At 39.7% G+C, this 19,067-nt stretch overlaps 1 protein-coding gene across 1 annotated transcript in view; it reads left to right on the top strand.

Moving 5' to 3' along the window:
* DTWD2 (DTW domain containing 2) overlaps positions 1–15,544 on the top strand; it is a gene marked incomplete at its 5' end in the record, with an annotated part of 94,441 nt that extends 78,897 nt beyond the window's left edge. The window contains 2 exons of the mRNA XM_080638335.1: positions 11,058–11,186; positions 15,034–15,544. Of these exons, the coding sequence (XP_080494461.1) occupies positions 11,058–11,186; positions 15,034–15,204 (300 nt within the window). The 3' untranslated portion in view covers positions 15,205–15,544. The remainder of the gene's footprint in view (positions 1–11,057; positions 11,187–15,033) is intronic.
* Between the last annotated feature and the right edge of the window lie 3,523 nt (positions 15,545–19,067).

Raw genomic sequence — 19,067 nt, 5'->3', positions numbered from 1 at the left:
CTATGTGAGAAAGTTGTATTCTGCAGATAAATGATAGTATCAGTAAAGTTTTTTTGTTTACAGTGTTTTTTTGTGCCCTGGTTCATTTACCACAATTTTTGCATGTGAAAAATATTGTGTTATCTTGAACAATCATAAGAGCTTTGTGTTTATTCTGATTCACTTTTTAAAGGCAGTATTTCCTTCTTACGTTCATTGCTTTCTTGCCCAGCTCTTGGGAAAGAATATCTATTGAAAGAATTTGGCTGAATTTCTGTAGGAGCATTCTAAAAACTTAAAGTTTGGCAGGGGTGATGTAGATAAGGTACCTGTACTTGTGAGTTTTTTGCCAAATTTCTTCTTCCTTTTCTCCCTCCCAAAAAATGTGGAATGTGGTATAAGAAGCTCTGTCTGTGAAGGACATAGTCCTTTTAGGATTTAATTTCTTTTCCTGTCAATCAACTATGTCTAAAAATGCATGTAAGAAACACAGTAGAGAAATACTGTATACAATCTGAGTTATGCTCATTAAAAACATATTTTAAAAGAGAGGTCAGAATATTGTGAAACATTATTTTTTCCCAGAATATACTTATGGCATTCTCAAATATTTATGTATATATCAAATTACCGGATATTTATTTTCTTCCAAACCTGTTTATATAGTAACAGGAAAGAGACTTAATGAAATACAGAGGTGATGTTTTTAAAAGAAGTGTAATTTGACAAAGTCATGGAACAAAGAGACATTGTGTAGGATTATATGCAGATGATGAGCATTAAGTAATTCAGTGGGTAGTTCTACTGATTTCATTTGGGACATTTATCCTTACTATGTAATACCCCATAGCATTAGAATCTGTTTCTTATATTGTTTTGGTTAATACAAAGAAAGGGCATTCTCAAAAGTGCATAAAATTTTAATGTACTTTCATACATTAATTGATGAAAGAAGTTCTGACACTGCTGTTACATGGGTGTATTTTATAGGGGTGTAGGAAGGTTTCTGGGTTTGAACTGCGAAAGACCTAATTTACATTGCAGTTCTGAATTCAGGTTCTTTTGTACAGGCTGAGAGGAGCCTAAGTAGATAGAACATACACACAGCCATTGCTTAGCAGAAGCAATTATGCTTCTCTTGAAATGGCGGAATATTACATGTTTGCAGCAGTTCTCATTATAGCAGCAGTGAGATATCCTGAGGCTTGTAGTGATGACTCTGGAATGTCACCTGGTGCCATAATTTGCCTGAGAGGAATGGTTTGTGAGATACCCAAAAAGAAAAGTTTTGGGAGTTCATTGGGAATTGTCAAAGAGAATGTGCAAAATATGTTGCATTTTGTAGAAATTGAACAAATTTCTTGAAGGGTACCTGAAAGTCACAGTATAATTTATGAGTTGTTTCACCATTTACATGGAACATATACAGGAGCATCATATGCCTAAATATTCAGTCAAAAGATATGCATGTCTCTGGACAGAGGTTTTTGTGACATCTATGTGCTCTTTCAGGCTATCCATTTGTCACAGTTGCATGGCAGTTTTTCTCTCCAGTATTTAGAAACAGAGTGCTCTTAAGATGTCACTTTACATTAAAGCCAAGATTTTGAACAAAATGACTTATTTATATTCTTGATTTAAATTTCAGTATCATGCTGAGATTAAATTTACTCATACAATCTTCTCTGTCACAAAGGTAATTATGTTTAACTGCATGAAATCTCTATAACAGTTGGAAAATAGTTTGATTTGGCTTACAGGTAAAAGGTCCTTGTGCCAACTGGATACTTGAGTGAAAGATCTTTCCTATGCCTGGCTCCATTTTGTCTGGTGTTGCCTGTGTAGTAGCACACAGAGAATGCTCTTCTACTTCAGTACCTTAAAAGCAAATTTTTCTTAGTTTCTAGAATGATGGGCAAGATGGCGGGATGTAGTTGTACTCTTGCTGCCGTTTTTGTGCATTTTGAGTTCCTTCAAAAAATGGCTTATGGTATTTTATCTGGAAGACATTTGTCAAAATAGCAGTATATATGAACAGTAACTTCTGCCTGTATTAAGGAGGATGATGGATGGTACTTGCTTACTTAATTCTCTGAGGGTTGATGAAATTAATTCCCAAACAGAAATTTGGATTTTATAAGGATACTATCAATGTAAGTAAAAGAGGAGTGGATCTTAAAATACATACTTATTTTTCTCATGGAAGCCACAGATGGTTATTCTGTTCCTCTGCCTGTTTTGAGATGTCTGTAGTCTAATTGCAGTAAACAGGACAGACAAAACAAAGAACTGTTGAGTGTGTTCCTGTGAGACAGGTATACTGACTTAATATCCTTTCTCTGCACTGTTTTCCAAATACAATTTTGCAAAATGCTGGAGAGTGTTTAGATAGTAAAGCTAGTAAGAGTAATGATGAAGAAATCAGCACAGAGATGGTAAAAAAATAAAGATACTGGCATTAAGGAGAGGACTGAGGATAGCACTTAGAGCATTCTGCAGGAGCTTTAGTCCTGATACTTAAGAGCATAAATCAGTTGCCTGTCTTTACTGACTTAAATTTTTAAAATTTCAAACAGCTGGTCTTTGACCTCATCAAGGCAACGTTTTTGCTTCAGTCAGTTCTGAACAGCTGAACAGGATCAGCTGGGTTGCCCCTTGCCTGGAGCATCTCTAGAGAGGGCCCTTGGAAGAACTCTGAAGCCCTGGAAATACTGAAGGTTCACTATTTCTACCATGGTTCAAATCCTTTGTAAATGCTGAAAGGCTGTAGCATTTGCTAAAAGGTTGTCTGTTAGTAGAGGAGCCAGTGTTTATTAACTTAATGTAACAGTTATGGAAAATTGCTGACATTCAAGCTTTTGGAAATCGTGACTTACACGTAAAAATGAAACTTGATAGTATGTGTTGCTTCATGCTTCTTGATGGCTTGGAAACTAAGCCCCCAACTCCCTTGCACTTATAAAGAGAATAGATACACTGATTTCAGTGTCTTGGCTAAATTCCAATGAGAAATTTCATTCAGCTTATCTAAATTCTGCTCTCTAGTTTGAATTAGTTGTGATAGTTTCCATCTTCTGTCTTATACTATTGTTTATTTCACTGAGTGGTGTTAAATAGGCTGCTGTTTTTTCAAGTTGACATTGCTGAGTAACTGATTCCAAAGTGTGCATATTGTTTGCAAATAGCTCTGATAGTTAAAGAGAAAAAAAAGAAAATTATTATATCATGGTATCCTTATATACTTACCATTTTATGGAGAAGTGGCTATAAAACATCATGATTATTGTTTTGAAATGCACTTAAATAGGGTATTTGTATGTACTTATTCTGAGTTTTTGAAGTGTAAAGGGTAAATGATCAGATTTTGTTTACATGAACTGAGGAGGAACAGTTCCGTAACTTGTAATTAAGCTTGTTGAGCAGGTTTTAAGATAAGCAGGTAACAGACAAAGAATTGATTCATCTAGGTAGTGCAGCAGTTTTCATGAAGCTGATGCAATACCTGAAACTGTTGACTCCACAAAGTCAAGGCAAGTTTTAGATCTGCTGGCTGAAAATGAGAGAAGTCATCTTCCTACCCAGTGATGTTTGAGAACAGTAGATATTTCTTATATCTAGGCATTTTCTTTCAAAGAGATATTCTTCCCATGTCTGAAATACATATTAGCTATATTAATTCATTTAGGTTTGGCTTTATTTGTATTTATTTGTATTTATTTATTTATTTATATTGTTTTTGCTTTATCTTGCCATTCAGTATATGATCTAAATTGTTGGCACTCCTCATTTTGTGTTTTATTCTTCCAGTGAATGTATTAGTTTCTGATAGACAATCAGTCATTTGGTGAGTCTGTACAATTTGTGATAGACAAAAGCTACCCTGACTGTGTTTCAGGTGACTAAAGATCACTATTTACATACTATGCCACTCTGGAGTCAAGAATAGGGTAAATGCATGCTTGTTGAAAGAAGCTAAAGAGACAAATTGGCAGGGAGTAGACCTGGTCAGGTGTTCGTCCTTTGATCACCACCACTGTGCTGTCTATGGTATTTTCACCTCACGCCAGTGAATATGTAATTTTTCAGAAAAATGGATGGGGACCACTTGTTTCCGTACTCTTTCACTCTTCCCAGGAAATAAGAAATTTGGTTGCTGCTGCTGTTGTTGTTAGAAGAGTTAGTTAGAGTTGCTGTTTTGTACATTGTCAGCTGTTTTGAGAGCCGTGCTTACAGACTTTTTGGCTCCACAGTGTAAGGTAGTGTGCAGGCAGCTTCTCTTCCACAGATGCTGTCTTGAAATCATGAGTAATTTCCACTTTCTTTGTGTCCTGGGTTCAGCAGTAGCAGTCAGTTTTTCTCCTTCTTAGTAGCTGTTGCAGCACTGTGTTTTTGACTTTTGGCCTGGGAACAAAGCTGATAACACTGATGTTTAGACTGACCAAGGACTTTGTGAGTCTCATGCTCTGCCAGGGAGGAGGAGAAGCTGGGAGGAAGCAGGGACAGGACACCTGACCCAAACTAGCCACAGAGGTATTCCATACCACAGCACGTCATGCCCAGGATGTAGAATTGAGAGTGCCCGGAAGGGCTGGATCACTACGGGGTGGGGGTGAGGTACCGGTCGGTGAGATGTTGTATTCTCTTCCTTGTTATTTCCTTTATCATTATTATTATTGGTGGTAGCAGTAGTGATTTGTGTTATACCTGAGTTATTAAACTGTTCTTATCTCAACCTGTGGGAGCTGCATTCTTTTGATTCTCCTCCCCGTCCCTCCAGAAGCGGAGGGAAGAAAGGTGGGGGGTGGAAGTGGGCTTCGTGGTTCTGATTTACGGCCTGGGCTTAAACCATGACACTTTGGAATGCTGACTGTCTTAAAAGTTTGTCAAAATTAGACCCAATAAATGAAATATAGAAACCGACAGATAGAACTATTCCCAGCCACCTCCTTAATACACTGTTGTCCCTGTCTGAAAAGGGGGAAGATCCATATGTGGTACCAGTAAAGGGAGCATAAAACCAAAGTAAACCTTGAGGAACAACAAATACAAATATTTATTTCATTTTAATTTTCTTTTGCATTTCATTGCATAGACGAATGTCCAAATTCTACATTTTCTTTCCTAAATAAATTTATTCTCTTTTGATTTTTCAATACCAAATTGAAGAAGGTAGTTGATAAATGCTATTATGTATCCACTAGCTTCATTCTTAAATCTGCCCTGGATCTATTCCGTAGAAGGTGAGCTAAGTTTGCGGTTGAATAATCAATAACTATTAATATCTTTTATACGATAGATAAAGATTCTACAGTATTCCTATAAATTAAAGATTGTACAATGGTCTTCCAGTAGAGTGTAATAGCAAGTATAATCTGCTCATGAGATGCTAGGTATAAATTATTTTTTTAGACAGTCAGCATACAGAGCTAGAAACTAAAGACCCTGAGTTTGCAGACATTGAGTAATCAACTATTTCAACTACCTTGAGTTTCAATATTTAATATCAGGTTTGATTTTATAGTAAGTAATAGGCATTCATTGAGTAATTTGTCATACATTGTGCCAATTCATTTGCAGAAATATGCCGAGTAGATGCAGAAAATAAAAATGAGTTTTAAGTGGAGATGACCATTGAATTTGCAGTAATATTAATACCTGTAACCATTACTTTCAAATAGCTAAGAATAGTAAGTATGTTCAAGAAGTTTGCGTGGCATTTCGTGCAGGCAGATGAGTGCTATGGTGAGCACTAGCCTCATGACCAGGGCCTGATCTGGGATCTCTGCTCTGGCTGCCCCTACCCAGACAGAGCCGATGAGAGGGGAGGCTGCAGCGCAGACCTCGGAGTGTAGAGAGTGCCTCCACTGGTCACGTGAAGAGAGGGTGCACAATGGGCAGGGCTGCACTCAGTGCTCCCTGGTGGAGGTCGTCCTGCAGCAGGGGCTGACCTGTGGGACACTGTCAATAGGCTGAAAAGGTGTCAGGGAAGCTGAGAGAAATCAGGACTGCTTGCTCCAGGCCCATACTTTGCAGGGGCCTCAAGCGTCCACTGTAGCTCATGGAGGAAAGAAGAAGGCTGCTAACCCAGAAAGCTGACAGCTAGTAGCAAAAAAAGCCAACAAAAAAAGGAGGAAAAGGACAATTATAAGTGAGGGGCTTCCTCCTGAATCTGATGTCCCCACCCAGAACCGCTTCGCAGTTCTGCAGGGGGCTAATGAAACTCACACCAGCACGTGAACAACCGGCTGATGCACTGGTAAAGATCAGTAATGGTGCTGCCAGGAAAAAGCAGTGGGTCATAGTAGTGGGGGATTCTACTTTAAAAGGCACAGAGGCACCCATCTGTCAGCCTGATCCAGTCTCAAGGGAGGTGTGTTGCCTACAAGAGGCTCAGATCCAGGGATGTTGCAGAGAGGCTGCATGGTCTAGTAAGTCCCACTGACTATTACCCACTTCTAGACGTCCATGTGGGTGATAGTGATATAGATAGCAGTAGCCCAGAGAACATTAGGAAGGACTACAGAGCCCTGGGAGAGGTGGTTAGGGGCTCTGGAGCTCAGATAGTCTTTTAGTCAATTCTCCAGGATAAAGGGGAGGACCTTAAAAAGGCCAGGTGGATTTGGCAGGTTAATAAACGGTTAGAGCAGTGGTGCCATAGTCAGGGGTTTGGGTATCTAGAACATAGGACTCAGTTTGGGAAGTCAGGTCTCCTGGAGGCTGGTGGAGCTGGTCTGACAATGAAGGGGAAGAGCGGTTTAGGTAGAATGCTTGCCAGGCTGGTCAAGAAAGCTTTAAACTGGAATTGTTAGGGCAGGGGGGCATCATTCCATCCCAACACACCCAGTCAGTTGCCAGCACCTATAATAAATGTTTGGAGCAATGTAGAGATATTCCAGCCGCTGCAGGATGCCTCTGTACAAACACCCATAGTATGGGGAGCAAACAAGAGGAAATAGAGATGTGTGCACGTCTGCAGGGATATGATATAATAGGTACCACAGAAACATGTTGGGATGGCTCCTATGACTGGAGTATTGGAATGGAAGGTTACAGGCTCTTTAGAAAAGACAGGCCTGGCAGGAGGAGAAGGGGAGTTGCTATTTATGTTAGGGATAAGCTGGAGAGTATGGAACTCTGTCGGGGGACAGGGAAGCAGTCAACAGAGAGTTTGTGGGTCCGGGTTAAAGGGAGAACAGCTATGGGGGACATTACTGTGGGGATCTGTTACAGACTGCCTGATCAAGAGGAATCTGTGGATAAAGAACTCTATAGACAGCTAGGAGCAGCCTTACACTCACAGGCCCTTGTTCTCATAGGAGACTTCAACCACCCTGACATATGTTGGAGGAACCGTAGGGCCCGGCACAAGCAATCCAGGAGGTTCCTCGATTGTGTGGAAGACAACTTCCTTCTGCAAGTAATAGAGGAGCCGACAAGGAGAGGTGCCATGCTTGACCTCGTGCTCACCAACAAGGAAGGGCTGGTTGGAAATGTGACGCTTCAGGGCAGCCTTGGTTGCAGCGATCATGAAATGGTCGAGTTTGAGATCCTCAGGACAGTGAGAAGAGCGTGCAGCAAGCTCATTTCCCTGGACTTCAAGAGAGCAGACTTTGGCCTCTTTAGGAACCTGCTTAGTAAGGTTCCATGGGGTATAGCCCTAGAGGGCAGGGGGGCCCAAGACTGTTGGTTGATATTCAAGAATCGCTTACTACAAGCTCAGGAATGTTGTGCCCTGACTAGAAGAAGTGCAGCAGGAGGGCCAGGAGACCTCCTTGGATGGATAAGGAGTTGCTGAGGAAACTTAGAGGGGGAAAAAAGAGGCTCATAAAAGGTGGAAGCAGGGACAGGCATCCTGGGAAGAATACAGGGATGCTGTCCGGGAAGCTAGGGACCAGGTTAGGAAAGCTAAGGCCCAGTTAGAATTAAACTTGGCTAGGGATGTGAAAGATAACAGGAAGGGATTCTGTAGGTATATTGCAAATAAAAGACAGATTAGGGACAACGTGGACCCTCTCTGGAAGCTATCAGGAGAACTGGCTACCCTGGATTTGGAGAAGGCTGAGGTTCTTAATGACTTCTTTTCCTGAGTCTTCGCTGACAAATGCTCTGACTGCACCACCCAAGTCTTGGAAGGCAGACGCAGGGACTGTGAGAATAAAGACCTTGGGCCCACTGTAGGAGAGGATCTGGTTCAAGAGCATCTTAAGAACCTGAACACGCACAAGTCCATGGGACCTGTTGAAATCCATCCATTGGTCCTGAAGGAGCTGGTGAATGAAGTTGCTAAGCCACTGGCCATCATATTTGAAAAATCGTGGCAGTCAGGTGAAGTTACTGACAACTGGGAAAAGGGAAATATAACCCCCATTTTCAAGAAGGGGAAAATGGATGACCCAGGGAATTACAGACCAGTCAGTCTCACCTCTGTGCCTGACAAAATCTTGGAGCAGATTCTCCTGGAAGGCATGCTAAAGCACATGAAAAACAAGGAGGTGGTTGGTAGTCAGCATGGCTTCACTAAGAGGAAATCCTGCCTGACCAATTTGATGGCATCCTATGATGGGGCTAAGGAACTGATGGACAGGGGTAGAGCAGTTGATGTCATCTACCTCGACTTGTGCAAAGCATTCAACACTGTCCCACATGACATCCTTGTCTCTAAATTGGAGAGACATCAATTTGATGGGTGGACCACTCGGTGGATAAAGAACTGTCTGGATGGCCACACGCAAAGAGTTGTGATCAATGGCTCAATGCCCAGCTGGAGACCGGTAACGAGTGGTGTCCCTCAGGGATTGGTGTTGGGACCGGTCTTGTTCAACATCTTTGTCGGTGACACGGACAGTGGGATTGAGTGCGCCCTCAGCAAGTTTGCCAATGACACCAAGCTGTGTGGTTCAGTTGATACGCTGGATGGAAGGAATGCCATCCAGAGGGACCTCGACACGCTTGTGAGGTGGGCTGATGCCAACCTTATGAAGTTTAACCACGCCAAGTGCAAGGTCCTGCACCTGGGTCACAGCCATCCCAGGCACAGCTACAGGTTGGGCAACGAAGAGATTCAGAGCAGCCCTGTGGAGACGGACTTGGGGGTGTTGGTTGATGAGAAAATGAACATGAGCTGGCTTCAGTGTGCGCTTGCAGCCCAGAAAGCCAACAGTATCCTGGGCTGCATCAAAAGGAGTGTGACCAGCAGGTTGAAGAAGGTGATCCTGCCCCTCTACTCTGCTCTCGTGAGACCTCACTTGGAGTATTGTGTGCAGTTCTGGTGTCCTCAACATAAAAAGGACATGGAACTGTTGGAACAAGTCCAGAGGAGGGCCACGAGGATGCTCAGGAGCCGAAGCACCTCCCATATGAAGATAGGCTGAGAAAGTTGGGTCTGTTCAGCCTGGAGAAGAGAAGGCTGCATGGAGACCTCATAGCAGCCTTCTGGTATCTGAAGGGGACCTACGAAGATGCTGGGGAGGAACTATTCATCAGGGACTGTAGTGACAGGACAAGGGGTAATGGGTTAAAACTTAAACAGAGGAAGTTTAGATTGGATATAAGGAAGAAATTCTTTACTGTGAGGGTGTTGAGGCCCTGGAATGGGTTGCCCAGGGAGGTTGTGAATGCTCCATCCCTGGTGGTGTTCAAGGCCAGGTTGGAGAGAGCCTTTGGTTGACATGGTTTAGTGTGAGGTGTCCCTGCCCATGGCAGGGGGGTTGGAACTAGATGATCTTAAGGTCCTTTCCAACCCTAACTATCCTGTGATTCTATGAAAGATGCATTTATATGGTCTTTGAGACTACTGGTTCATTTTCAGTTCAATTAACAGCTGCTAATCATATAACCTGATTAAAAATACAGTGCTTTGCAGTTAATTATTGTGGTAAGCAGCCTTATAATAACAAAAGCATCGATCTTCACTCAAGGGAACAAAATGGATTTTGGAAGATGTGGTAAGATACCTCGAACCTTTAAGAGTGGGTGACTGCATATAAAAGAGTTGAAGGAAATTGCATTACAAATAAAAGCAAAATGGAAAAAGTGGAGGGAAAACAGTAAAGTAAGGTATGTGAAAAGCCTTTTGTCTGGCAAGCAGAATGGGAGCAATATTTTAATGCCCATGGGAAACAGTCACTCATTTTCTCAAGAAGAAGAAAGAATAAGAGTTTGTGGGATGAGATTAAAAAAAAGAGAAAATTGACTTGCTCTTTTATAATAATTCCTTAGGGTTTTTTGCACTGTACTATAATTTTTTTGAGAAGAAACTGATAATTTTTGGTTAAGAGTAGTCACAATGTTGCTAAAACATTAACTTGTTTGGCAGATTATATTGAAACATGTGGAAATGCAAATTTTAGGAATAAATGAATAATACCTAAATTTTCACACGAAGTTTAATAAGTTCTTTGATGTTTCAACTGCTGTTTATAAACTGAGTTAAAGCTTTTGGAGCTGATAAAACAGGCAGTGTAGTGGGTGTACTCATTTTCTTTTCCCTAAAAACCTTTCCTTGTGAGATAGTACAGGGTGGTTGTCATTTGAGACAGAGCCTATAAATAATATTCAAACATGATTTAGGTAAGCAAATAATTCTAATCAGTGACCTAGTACATTATGTGAATAAATGTAGTTTCTAAAAGTCTTTCATTCAGAACTTGATCAATATTTAACCAAGGTAAATAGCGTCAGTGACTAGACAGTCATTGTCTGTTGTACTTGGATCATATGTGTGTTTAGAGTGCAATAAAACAAGCATAGGTGAATAATTTTTTTTTTTTTTGTTATAGGTCTGTGGCAACTGAAATTGGTTGCTAAAAATTGACTCAGTCTTTCCCTAACAATTCTGTTTTATTTACATGTTTGTACAGTAACAAATGCACAGTTCTTTTCTCTTAGGGCAACTCATGGGTATTACAGTATTTAAGTAGCATAAGGTCATTTATGACAAAATGACAGACAAAACAGCAAACAGGAGAGAAGGCAACTGAACACAGAGTGGAAGGGGCTGTGTTTTGCTTAGTGTAGGGAGGAAATATCTTGTTTGGTATACTGACCTGTTTATTTTAGTAGAGTTTGCTATTTTTCAGGTGCAGATAAAAACCAACATTTCAAGTCAATATGTAATTCGTACACAGCCAACAAACACCTGTCTGTCTACACTTGAATGTGCAGCTGTTGCTCTTACAATCATGGAAAAAAATAAGAATATACAAGAGGTATGTAATTGTAAGCACCTGTGTTTTTCTTTATTGGATAGCAGAAGGGCAGTGAATTAATGTCATATTTGACAATTAAAATCCTAACAGCATTGTAATGGTTTTATTGCATAGCAACTCAAACAAGAATGTACCAATAGAAACTGTTTTTCTTATGTTATTAACTCTAGTATGTTCAGATTAATGCGTAATTTTCTTGTATTCCAAAAGTCTCTATAGTTTTCCTATTCTTTATTCAATATTGCTGTCATACTGAAGGCAGATGAAGGGTTAAGCCAGTAATCATCATATCTGAGAAGTCGTGGCAGCCCGGTGAAGTTCCTGATGACTGGAAAAGGGGAAACATAATGCATATTTTATAACAGGGAAAAAGGGAACTACAGGCCTATCAGTCTCACCTTGGTGTCCGGCAGATCACGGAGCAGATTGTTCTGGAAACTTTGCTAAGGCACATGGATAATAAGGGCATGCCTAGTGACAGCCAATATGGCTTCACTAGGGGCAAATCATGCTGGAGAAATTTGGTGGCCTTCTATGGTGGGGCCACTTCACTGGTGGATAAGAGCAACTGACATAATCTGCCTGGACTTAGGGAGGGCATTTGACACTGCCCTGCATGACATGCTTGTCTGTAAATTGTAGAGACATGGATTTGACGGATGGACCACTCGGTGGATAAGGAATTGGCGGGATGGTCACACTCAAAGAGTTGTGGTCAATGGTTTGATGTCCAAATAACATTGAGCCATTAACCACATCAGTGGCTTGATGTTACTTGACATCAGTGACAAGTGGTGTTCCTCAGGGGTTGGTGTTGGTACTGGTGCTGTTCAACATTTTTCTTGTCAAGATGAGCAGTGGGATTGATGCACCCTCAGCAAGTTTTTCAGCAACACCAAGCTGTGTGGAGTGTTCGACACGCTGGAGGGAAGGGATGTCCTCCAGAGGAACCTCAGCAGGCTTGAGAAGTGGGCCAGTGCAAACCTCACGAAGTTCAAGGCCAAGTGCAAGCTCCTGCACCTGGGTTGGGGCAATCCCAAGCACAGCTACAGGCTGGGCAGAGAACAAAGAGCTCTGAGGAGAAGCACTTGGGAATGTTGGTTGGTGAGAAGCAAAACATGAGCTGTCAGTGGGTGCTTGCTGCCCCAAAAGCCAACCATATGCTGGGCTGCATCAAAAGGAGGGAAAGCTGATTCTCCTGCTCTACTCCACTCTCGTGAGACACCACCTGGAGTACCACTTCCAGCTCTGGGGGTCTCAACATAAAAAGGACATAGACCTGTTGGAGCAAGTCCAAAGGAGTGCCACAGAGATGCTCAGAAGGCTCAATGAATGCTCATATGAAGACAGGCTGAAAGAGCTGGGGTTGTTCAGCCTGGAGAAGAGGTGGTTCTGGGAGATAATATAGCAGCCTTCCAGTCTCTAAAGGGAGCCTACAAAAAATCTGGACAGGAACATTTTATACAAGTACATGTAGTGATAAGACAAGGGGGAATAGATTTAACATGAAAGAGGATAGATTTAGATTAGATATAAGGAAGGCATTCTTTACTATGTGAGTGGTGAAACACTGGAACAGGTTGCCTAGAGAATTTGTGGATGCCCCATCCCTGGAAGTATTCAAGATCAGGTTGGACGCAGCCTTGAGCAACCTGGTCTAGTGGAAGGTGTTCTTGCCTGTGGCAGGGGGTTGGAAGTAGGTGATCTTTAATGTCCTTTCCAACTTAACCCATTCTGTGGTTCTATGATAATTTGTAACATGTTGGTGTCGGAATATTTACTTACTTTTCAGTGATTCTCTGAAGTCAAAACACAGCAAGGTGATCTTTGACTCTGAAAAACCCAAAGTCTGATAGACTGAGACAGGGAATTGAGTTTATTAATGCATGGAAAGTGGTAAGTTGTTTTCTGCAAAAACTAGACAGTAGAGATGATCTGAATACCCCCTCACAGCTAGCTCAAAGATAAAATGCTTTTGTAAACCTGTCCTGCTGACCTCCTGCACTCCTGTGACTGTCAGATGCAACCCACTGGGTTATGTCTTCCTTCCAGCCAGCTTACAACTCTTATATGTCACTGAAGGGTATTGTGACTGAACAGTTCTGGAATTTAGGTTCATCCCAGGTCAAAGAATACTAATTGGACATTAGCCTTTTCCATGCAAGTTGTGATCTTACTAGTCTGTGATGGAAGAGGTGATTAAGATAATGTCCTTCTTAATCCTTTGTTGATGACATAAGTCATGTCAGTTTAATAAGCCTTTTGGAAAATACCTACTTGTAATTTCACACCATAGACCCAGGTCTGCAATCTGATTATGTGCCCAGTATGTAGTACAGAAAGGGTCTGTGAAAAGAGATTTAAAGCTCTTCCATGGATTCAGCACATTCTAGTGTCCACCCTGGGGTGCTCCTATCACTCTCCGTCAGATAATGAATAGTTTTATACTTGACCTGCATGTCTTAAAAAGTGTTCCCAGGTCAAAAATTGCTTCTGCGATTGGCATAGTGGAGAGTATGCCACACCTGGCATACTCTGTGGCACCAGAGAGTCACCTTAACATTAGATCAGTTGCATTTAGAACCAGGCTGGGACAAAGTGTGTGACCACACAAGAAACTGTGGCTCAGAAGTTGGAACTCTGCATAAAGCAACTTCTCTAGAAGCTTGTGTGTCTTTTATGACAGTGCAGCTATCGTATGCCTTTATGCTAAAAAAAGGTAATTATTTATTGGAGTAGTTAGAGTTATGAAAAATTTGAAATAATGAAATTAAAATGGGTTTTGTATATTTATTTTTTCCTTTGGTGTGCTAGGATGATGTTGGCATAATTTCCTTCATTAGGACATCTGTCTTACTCGGATACAGGGTGAATGTTTCATTAGTGTTTGCAATTCCCAGTCCTGTATTCTGTTTTATCCCTATCCCTTAGAATTAGCTCAGCCTCTTTTTCAAAGATAAAATTATCAATTCTATAAATGTTGCAATAGCTAAGAGCTTCATAAACATTTATGCACTTTTTAATGTCCTCTCTGAATTAAGTGAGTGCTATTCCCAGCGTATAAGATGGTGAATTGAAGTTGAGAGCCATGGAAGTTAAAAATGGAAACATAGTTTGATGCCAAATATAAGTCAATTGATTTTCCTTTATGCTTGGGAGAGTCACATTTGACTTGGTAGAAACTCAGCTCCTGCTGACTGCAGTTACATTTGTGATTGCTTTACACATCTGCACATGAGGCCTTGTGATACTGAGTCAGGCAACCAGAAAATGAAGAAATTACAATTAGGAACCACTTGAGATAAATTTGGGTTGTGTGGCTTTGTTAGTCCTAAGTAATATCACTGTGCAGAAGCAGGGATACAGTCCAGTCTTCAGGACAGCAGGGCCTTAATCATGAGCCTCTCTTTTTCTAAAACCTTGCCTCAAGGTATTTTCATGCAAGCACAAACAGCTTAGTTATTGTTACTTATTTTATTATAGCTTGTTAGCTGAGCCACAGTAATTGATTCTAGTCCCTTGCTAAGGTCAAGTTAAAGCCATAACTTAAAGTTATGCAGCTGGGGCTGAAGTCAGGATTGAGTGGGTCCAAGGAAAGGAGTAAGGGGTAACAGCAGGTAGATGGATGTACGTCTGATATATGGCTTCCTTTTAGTACATCTCTTATTCAGCTGTGCCCTTTGTGTCTCCAAAGGTTATACTTTACCAGTATTTTTAATCCAAATTATATTTTATCAGCATTTTTAAGTAGTCCTTGAATAGAAAACCTGGAATAATTGATGTATCTAAAAGAACTTACTAAAAAGTTGGGTTTTTTTGTCTCCCCAACCCTTTCATCTTTCTGCAGACTATACTACGTCCACTTCAAGCTTTATGCTCTTTCCAGCTTCAGCATGGTGCCCAGATCCATCACAGCAAGGAGCATCTTCTCAAAAATGGCTTATATGACAAGCCAATGCCAAAGAATAAGCGCAAACTCAGAAGAATGGAGCTTTTGGTGAATAATGTTAAAATATAAGAAAACTGTACTGACAGTACAGTGGGATTCATTTGCAGCTAGCAAATGAATATGAATCCGGATTTGATCCAAACAGTTGACTGTACTGTAATAAAAAAAAACTTTTAGGCCCTTCATAGGCAAGAGTTTGTCTACCAATGTGACAAACAGTAATGGACAAGCGTTTTCATGTTCACAGTAGACCAGGTGCCTTTGTTCAGGTAATAGAAGATCATTTTCCTTTCCTATAGAAAAGAAGAACACTTTGAGCGTAATTTAGAGTTATGTTGTCTCTTGGGTGTCAAGTATGATCCTCAATATGACTGGATAAATTTACTTTGAAGAAGCCTTTATCAGGACAAAAAAGACAAGAAATATGAATGTTATGGAATGGTAAGGCTTCAGCATTTAGAAATATATTGAATTTCTGAACTTCAGGATCTAATTACAGTAGGTTTTCAAACTGTAATTCCTTATATTACTTAGTTCAGATGAACATAAGGCATGGTATTTGGATAGTTCTTTTTAACATTGAGACTTCCATTTCTTACATTATTAAAATTGCTTTTTTGTAAATTTATATACATTTTACAATGCAGCCAGGTTTAGTTTGTCTCTCAGACTGAACTTTTAAATTAAGCCTGCATATGTTTTTTCCAGAATCTGAACATTTCCAACTTAAAAAAAACCAAGAAAGTGAATGTAGAGAAATGATTTTTGGAATTATAACTCAGGTACTTCACTTTTACTTGAGCAAAAACTACTCTACCACAAAACAGGACATTTTATGGATGTGGATACCTCATACCCATACCCTAAAGCCAGCCCAGTGTAAGGAGCTATGTAAGAACTATGATGCAATAAGAAATTATTATGGCTGGATACAACCTATTAATATGATAACAGATCCTTTCAATTTCATGTGTTCTTTAATTAGTTCCGTTTTAACAGTGGTATAACTGTACCTCTTTCTAGTGGGAATCACTAGAAGCAGAAGAATAGGGTATTTTTACAAGCTTTGTAAAGTAATATTTTATGATCTGGAGTTAAAAATAAAGTGAAATAAAGGTTTTGGTGTTCCTTTGTTCATGTTCATAAAAGCATCATTCATGAAACAGATTAAAATGCTTAATGATTGTCTTTACGGTTGGTTCCACTCTAGGTAACAACATGGAGCTAATTGGGCACTAATTAGTCTTAGAAAAAGATAGTTTGTTTTTAATTTATGAGCTGCAAGGCAAGAAACTACAGAAGTGGGGGATGTAAGTACAGCTTAGCAATATATTAACTGAAAGGATTTCTGCAATTAACAAAAGAGGTCAAAATTAGGTTGGAGATTAGCTAAGAAGTTTTAGTTAACCCTGAGCTAATAATGACCTTTTGCTTAGCATGGATTAACAATTTAATTTGGTTATGTTAGCAAAGTTTATATAACCTTTTTCTCCTAGTCTAGATAAATCCTGTATCTGTTGATAAATGCAGCAAACCTGAATTAGTTTTGACAAATCTGAAGCAAAACAGTCTCATATGATTAATGACAGTTTAGATGCACTTTTGTTCACGTTGGAACAGAGAAAGGGCATGTTTATTCCTGTAGCAAAGCACAGCACAGCAATCTCCGTGATAGCTATGAGTCTGAAGTTGCAGTCTTGTGCCACTTGTGTGCGCAGCCTTATGTGTGGCACTGCCTCCAGTTCTGGGCTTAGCATGGCTCATGCTGGACTGGGAGTCTGTTTGCCCTATGCTCCGGGACGTGGTCCAAGCATTACTTAGTGAAACAAGGGTATCAGTTAGGCTTTATTGTTAATGCAATATTTACATATATGGACTATATTCACATTTAAAGTTGTATATGTTAATTTAATTTACCTTATTTTAGATTCATCTGGAGCAGTAGTGTATCTTTCAATCTACATTGTGAAGATTACTTTTCTGGATTGAACACTAGATGTGTCTTTTCATAAAATGTGAGTTTTTATTTTGGAGAACAGAAAGAAATTTGTATTACAGCCTCGGATTCACAGACATCTGCAAAATGCCTTAGAATTACAGAATCAGAGAAATAGTTGTCTTAATTGAGCTATAATCCTACATTAAATACTCTTGTGCATGCAGTGCACAGTTTTCATGTTTTTTACCAAAGAACAAATTCCACATGGCTTACATTAAGCACTTTTTAGTTTTGTTGATTCCTCTTGTTCTTCTAATTTTGCTCCTGTGGTTAACAGGATTTGTAGGATGTAATGATGGATGCTTTAACTTCTAATTTCCTGTGCTGTACAATACTAGATCAGTCACTATGCAGCAGTTGCTGAACAAATGAAAAGCAATTCATTGCAAACCTCCAGGCATTTTATTTTTTTAATTTTTTTGTCTCATCTGAGCTATAATATAGTGGTTGTGTAGCTGCAATACAGTCACGTGAAGTACAATTTCAGATTTGTTCAAAGCTATTAAACACAGAATTTTTTTTTTTTTTTTTTTACATTTTTGGTGGAACTTGCGTGGCTTTAAAAATATACACAATGTGGGAGGAAGAGTTTACCAAGTTTGTTTTCAGATCTTTCCTATTCAGAATTTACCTCTACCTCAAATTACACTACCTCAAATATATGTGTACTTCAAAGTCCAAACTCTTGATGGAAGTTGTGCGTGATGAGGTAGCAGTTTTTGTAAGCAACAGCATTAGAATGAGTTTAATTTGCAATTTTATTTTTTGCTGTAATGGTCAGTCTGTTTCATTTTTTACTTACTAAAAGATTAATGTGTGAAATTCACCAGTCTTAACAAGATATTGATTAAAAAGAAAGGAATTTGTTTGCTTCTAATGTTTGGTCCTTTGTCCTTATCCACTTTGTTCTTATTGCTACCAAAATGAAATCTCCCGCATGCCACTGTGTCATTCTTTGGGGACCTGTTGACATGGATAAATCATAGAATCATAGAATCAATAGTTAGGGTTGGAAATCAGTCTTTTGAATGCATGAACACATGTAAAAAGTTCACAAAGGCTGGGCATTGTTAAGTCTTCCTATATTCATAATCTGCAAGGCAAAGTTTAAGAAAAAGACAAAGCTAGAAATCTCTAAAAATAAGATCAGAACCCCACTACACCTTTTGTTTAGAAATCTGTCAGATTAAAAGTGAAGAGATGCTCAGGGCAAGCATAAATTTATTTCTCTTCAAGAGTTTACTTTCATTGCCTTATAACCCTATTGGAATTCCAGCTGGAAGATGGTGTTACCATAGTACCAAGAAATTACTGTTATATTAGATTCTCTTGAAATAAAAAGAAAACTTTTACACTGATTTCAAAAGGGGCAAAAATTAGTTTAAGACCAAGGGTTTTCTTCTCAACTGTTACATTAGATAAAAAATTGCTTATGCTGCATTATTTTCTACAACATCCCTGCTTTTTTTTTCTTTTAAATTTAATTAAAACCAAAACTTTTAAAAAGGGATAGTGGTTCATGCTTTTCTCCTGAGGTTTGTGTTTATTATGCCTGCATATATAAATGCACATAAATTATGTATTTGTTTCTGCTTCGAAGCAATAAAAGATCTAATTTACTGTGAACCTGTGCCACTGTGTCTCTACAAAAGTGAATTTGTTTGTGTGTACTGGTATCACAAAGAGGTAAGCCTCATCCTTTTCTGTGCCTTTTTAACAGTATTCAGTCAGTTAATGACAAGATGTTGCTTTTCTTATGCCATTTGAGGAAAAAGATGCCTTTGTAATCCAGCGCAACCTGCATGAAGACTAAATTGTTATGGCAATTTCTTGGACATTTCAGTTTCTTCTGCAGTAGTGGTTCACTCCTGTTTGCTACTCACAAACATGCACACCTTCCTACACCCTAGCATCCCCCAAGTGCTGCCTCTCC

Source organism: Psittacula echo, assembly GCF_963264785.1.
Source record: "Psittacula echo genome assembly, chromosome: Z".
In the NCBI taxonomy this organism is placed as follows: Eukaryota; Metazoa; Chordata; class Aves; order Psittaciformes; family Psittacidae; genus Psittacula; species Psittacula echo.
The sequence above is the reverse complement of the archived record's forward strand: the minus strand, read 5'-3'. Positions and strand labels throughout refer to the sequence as shown.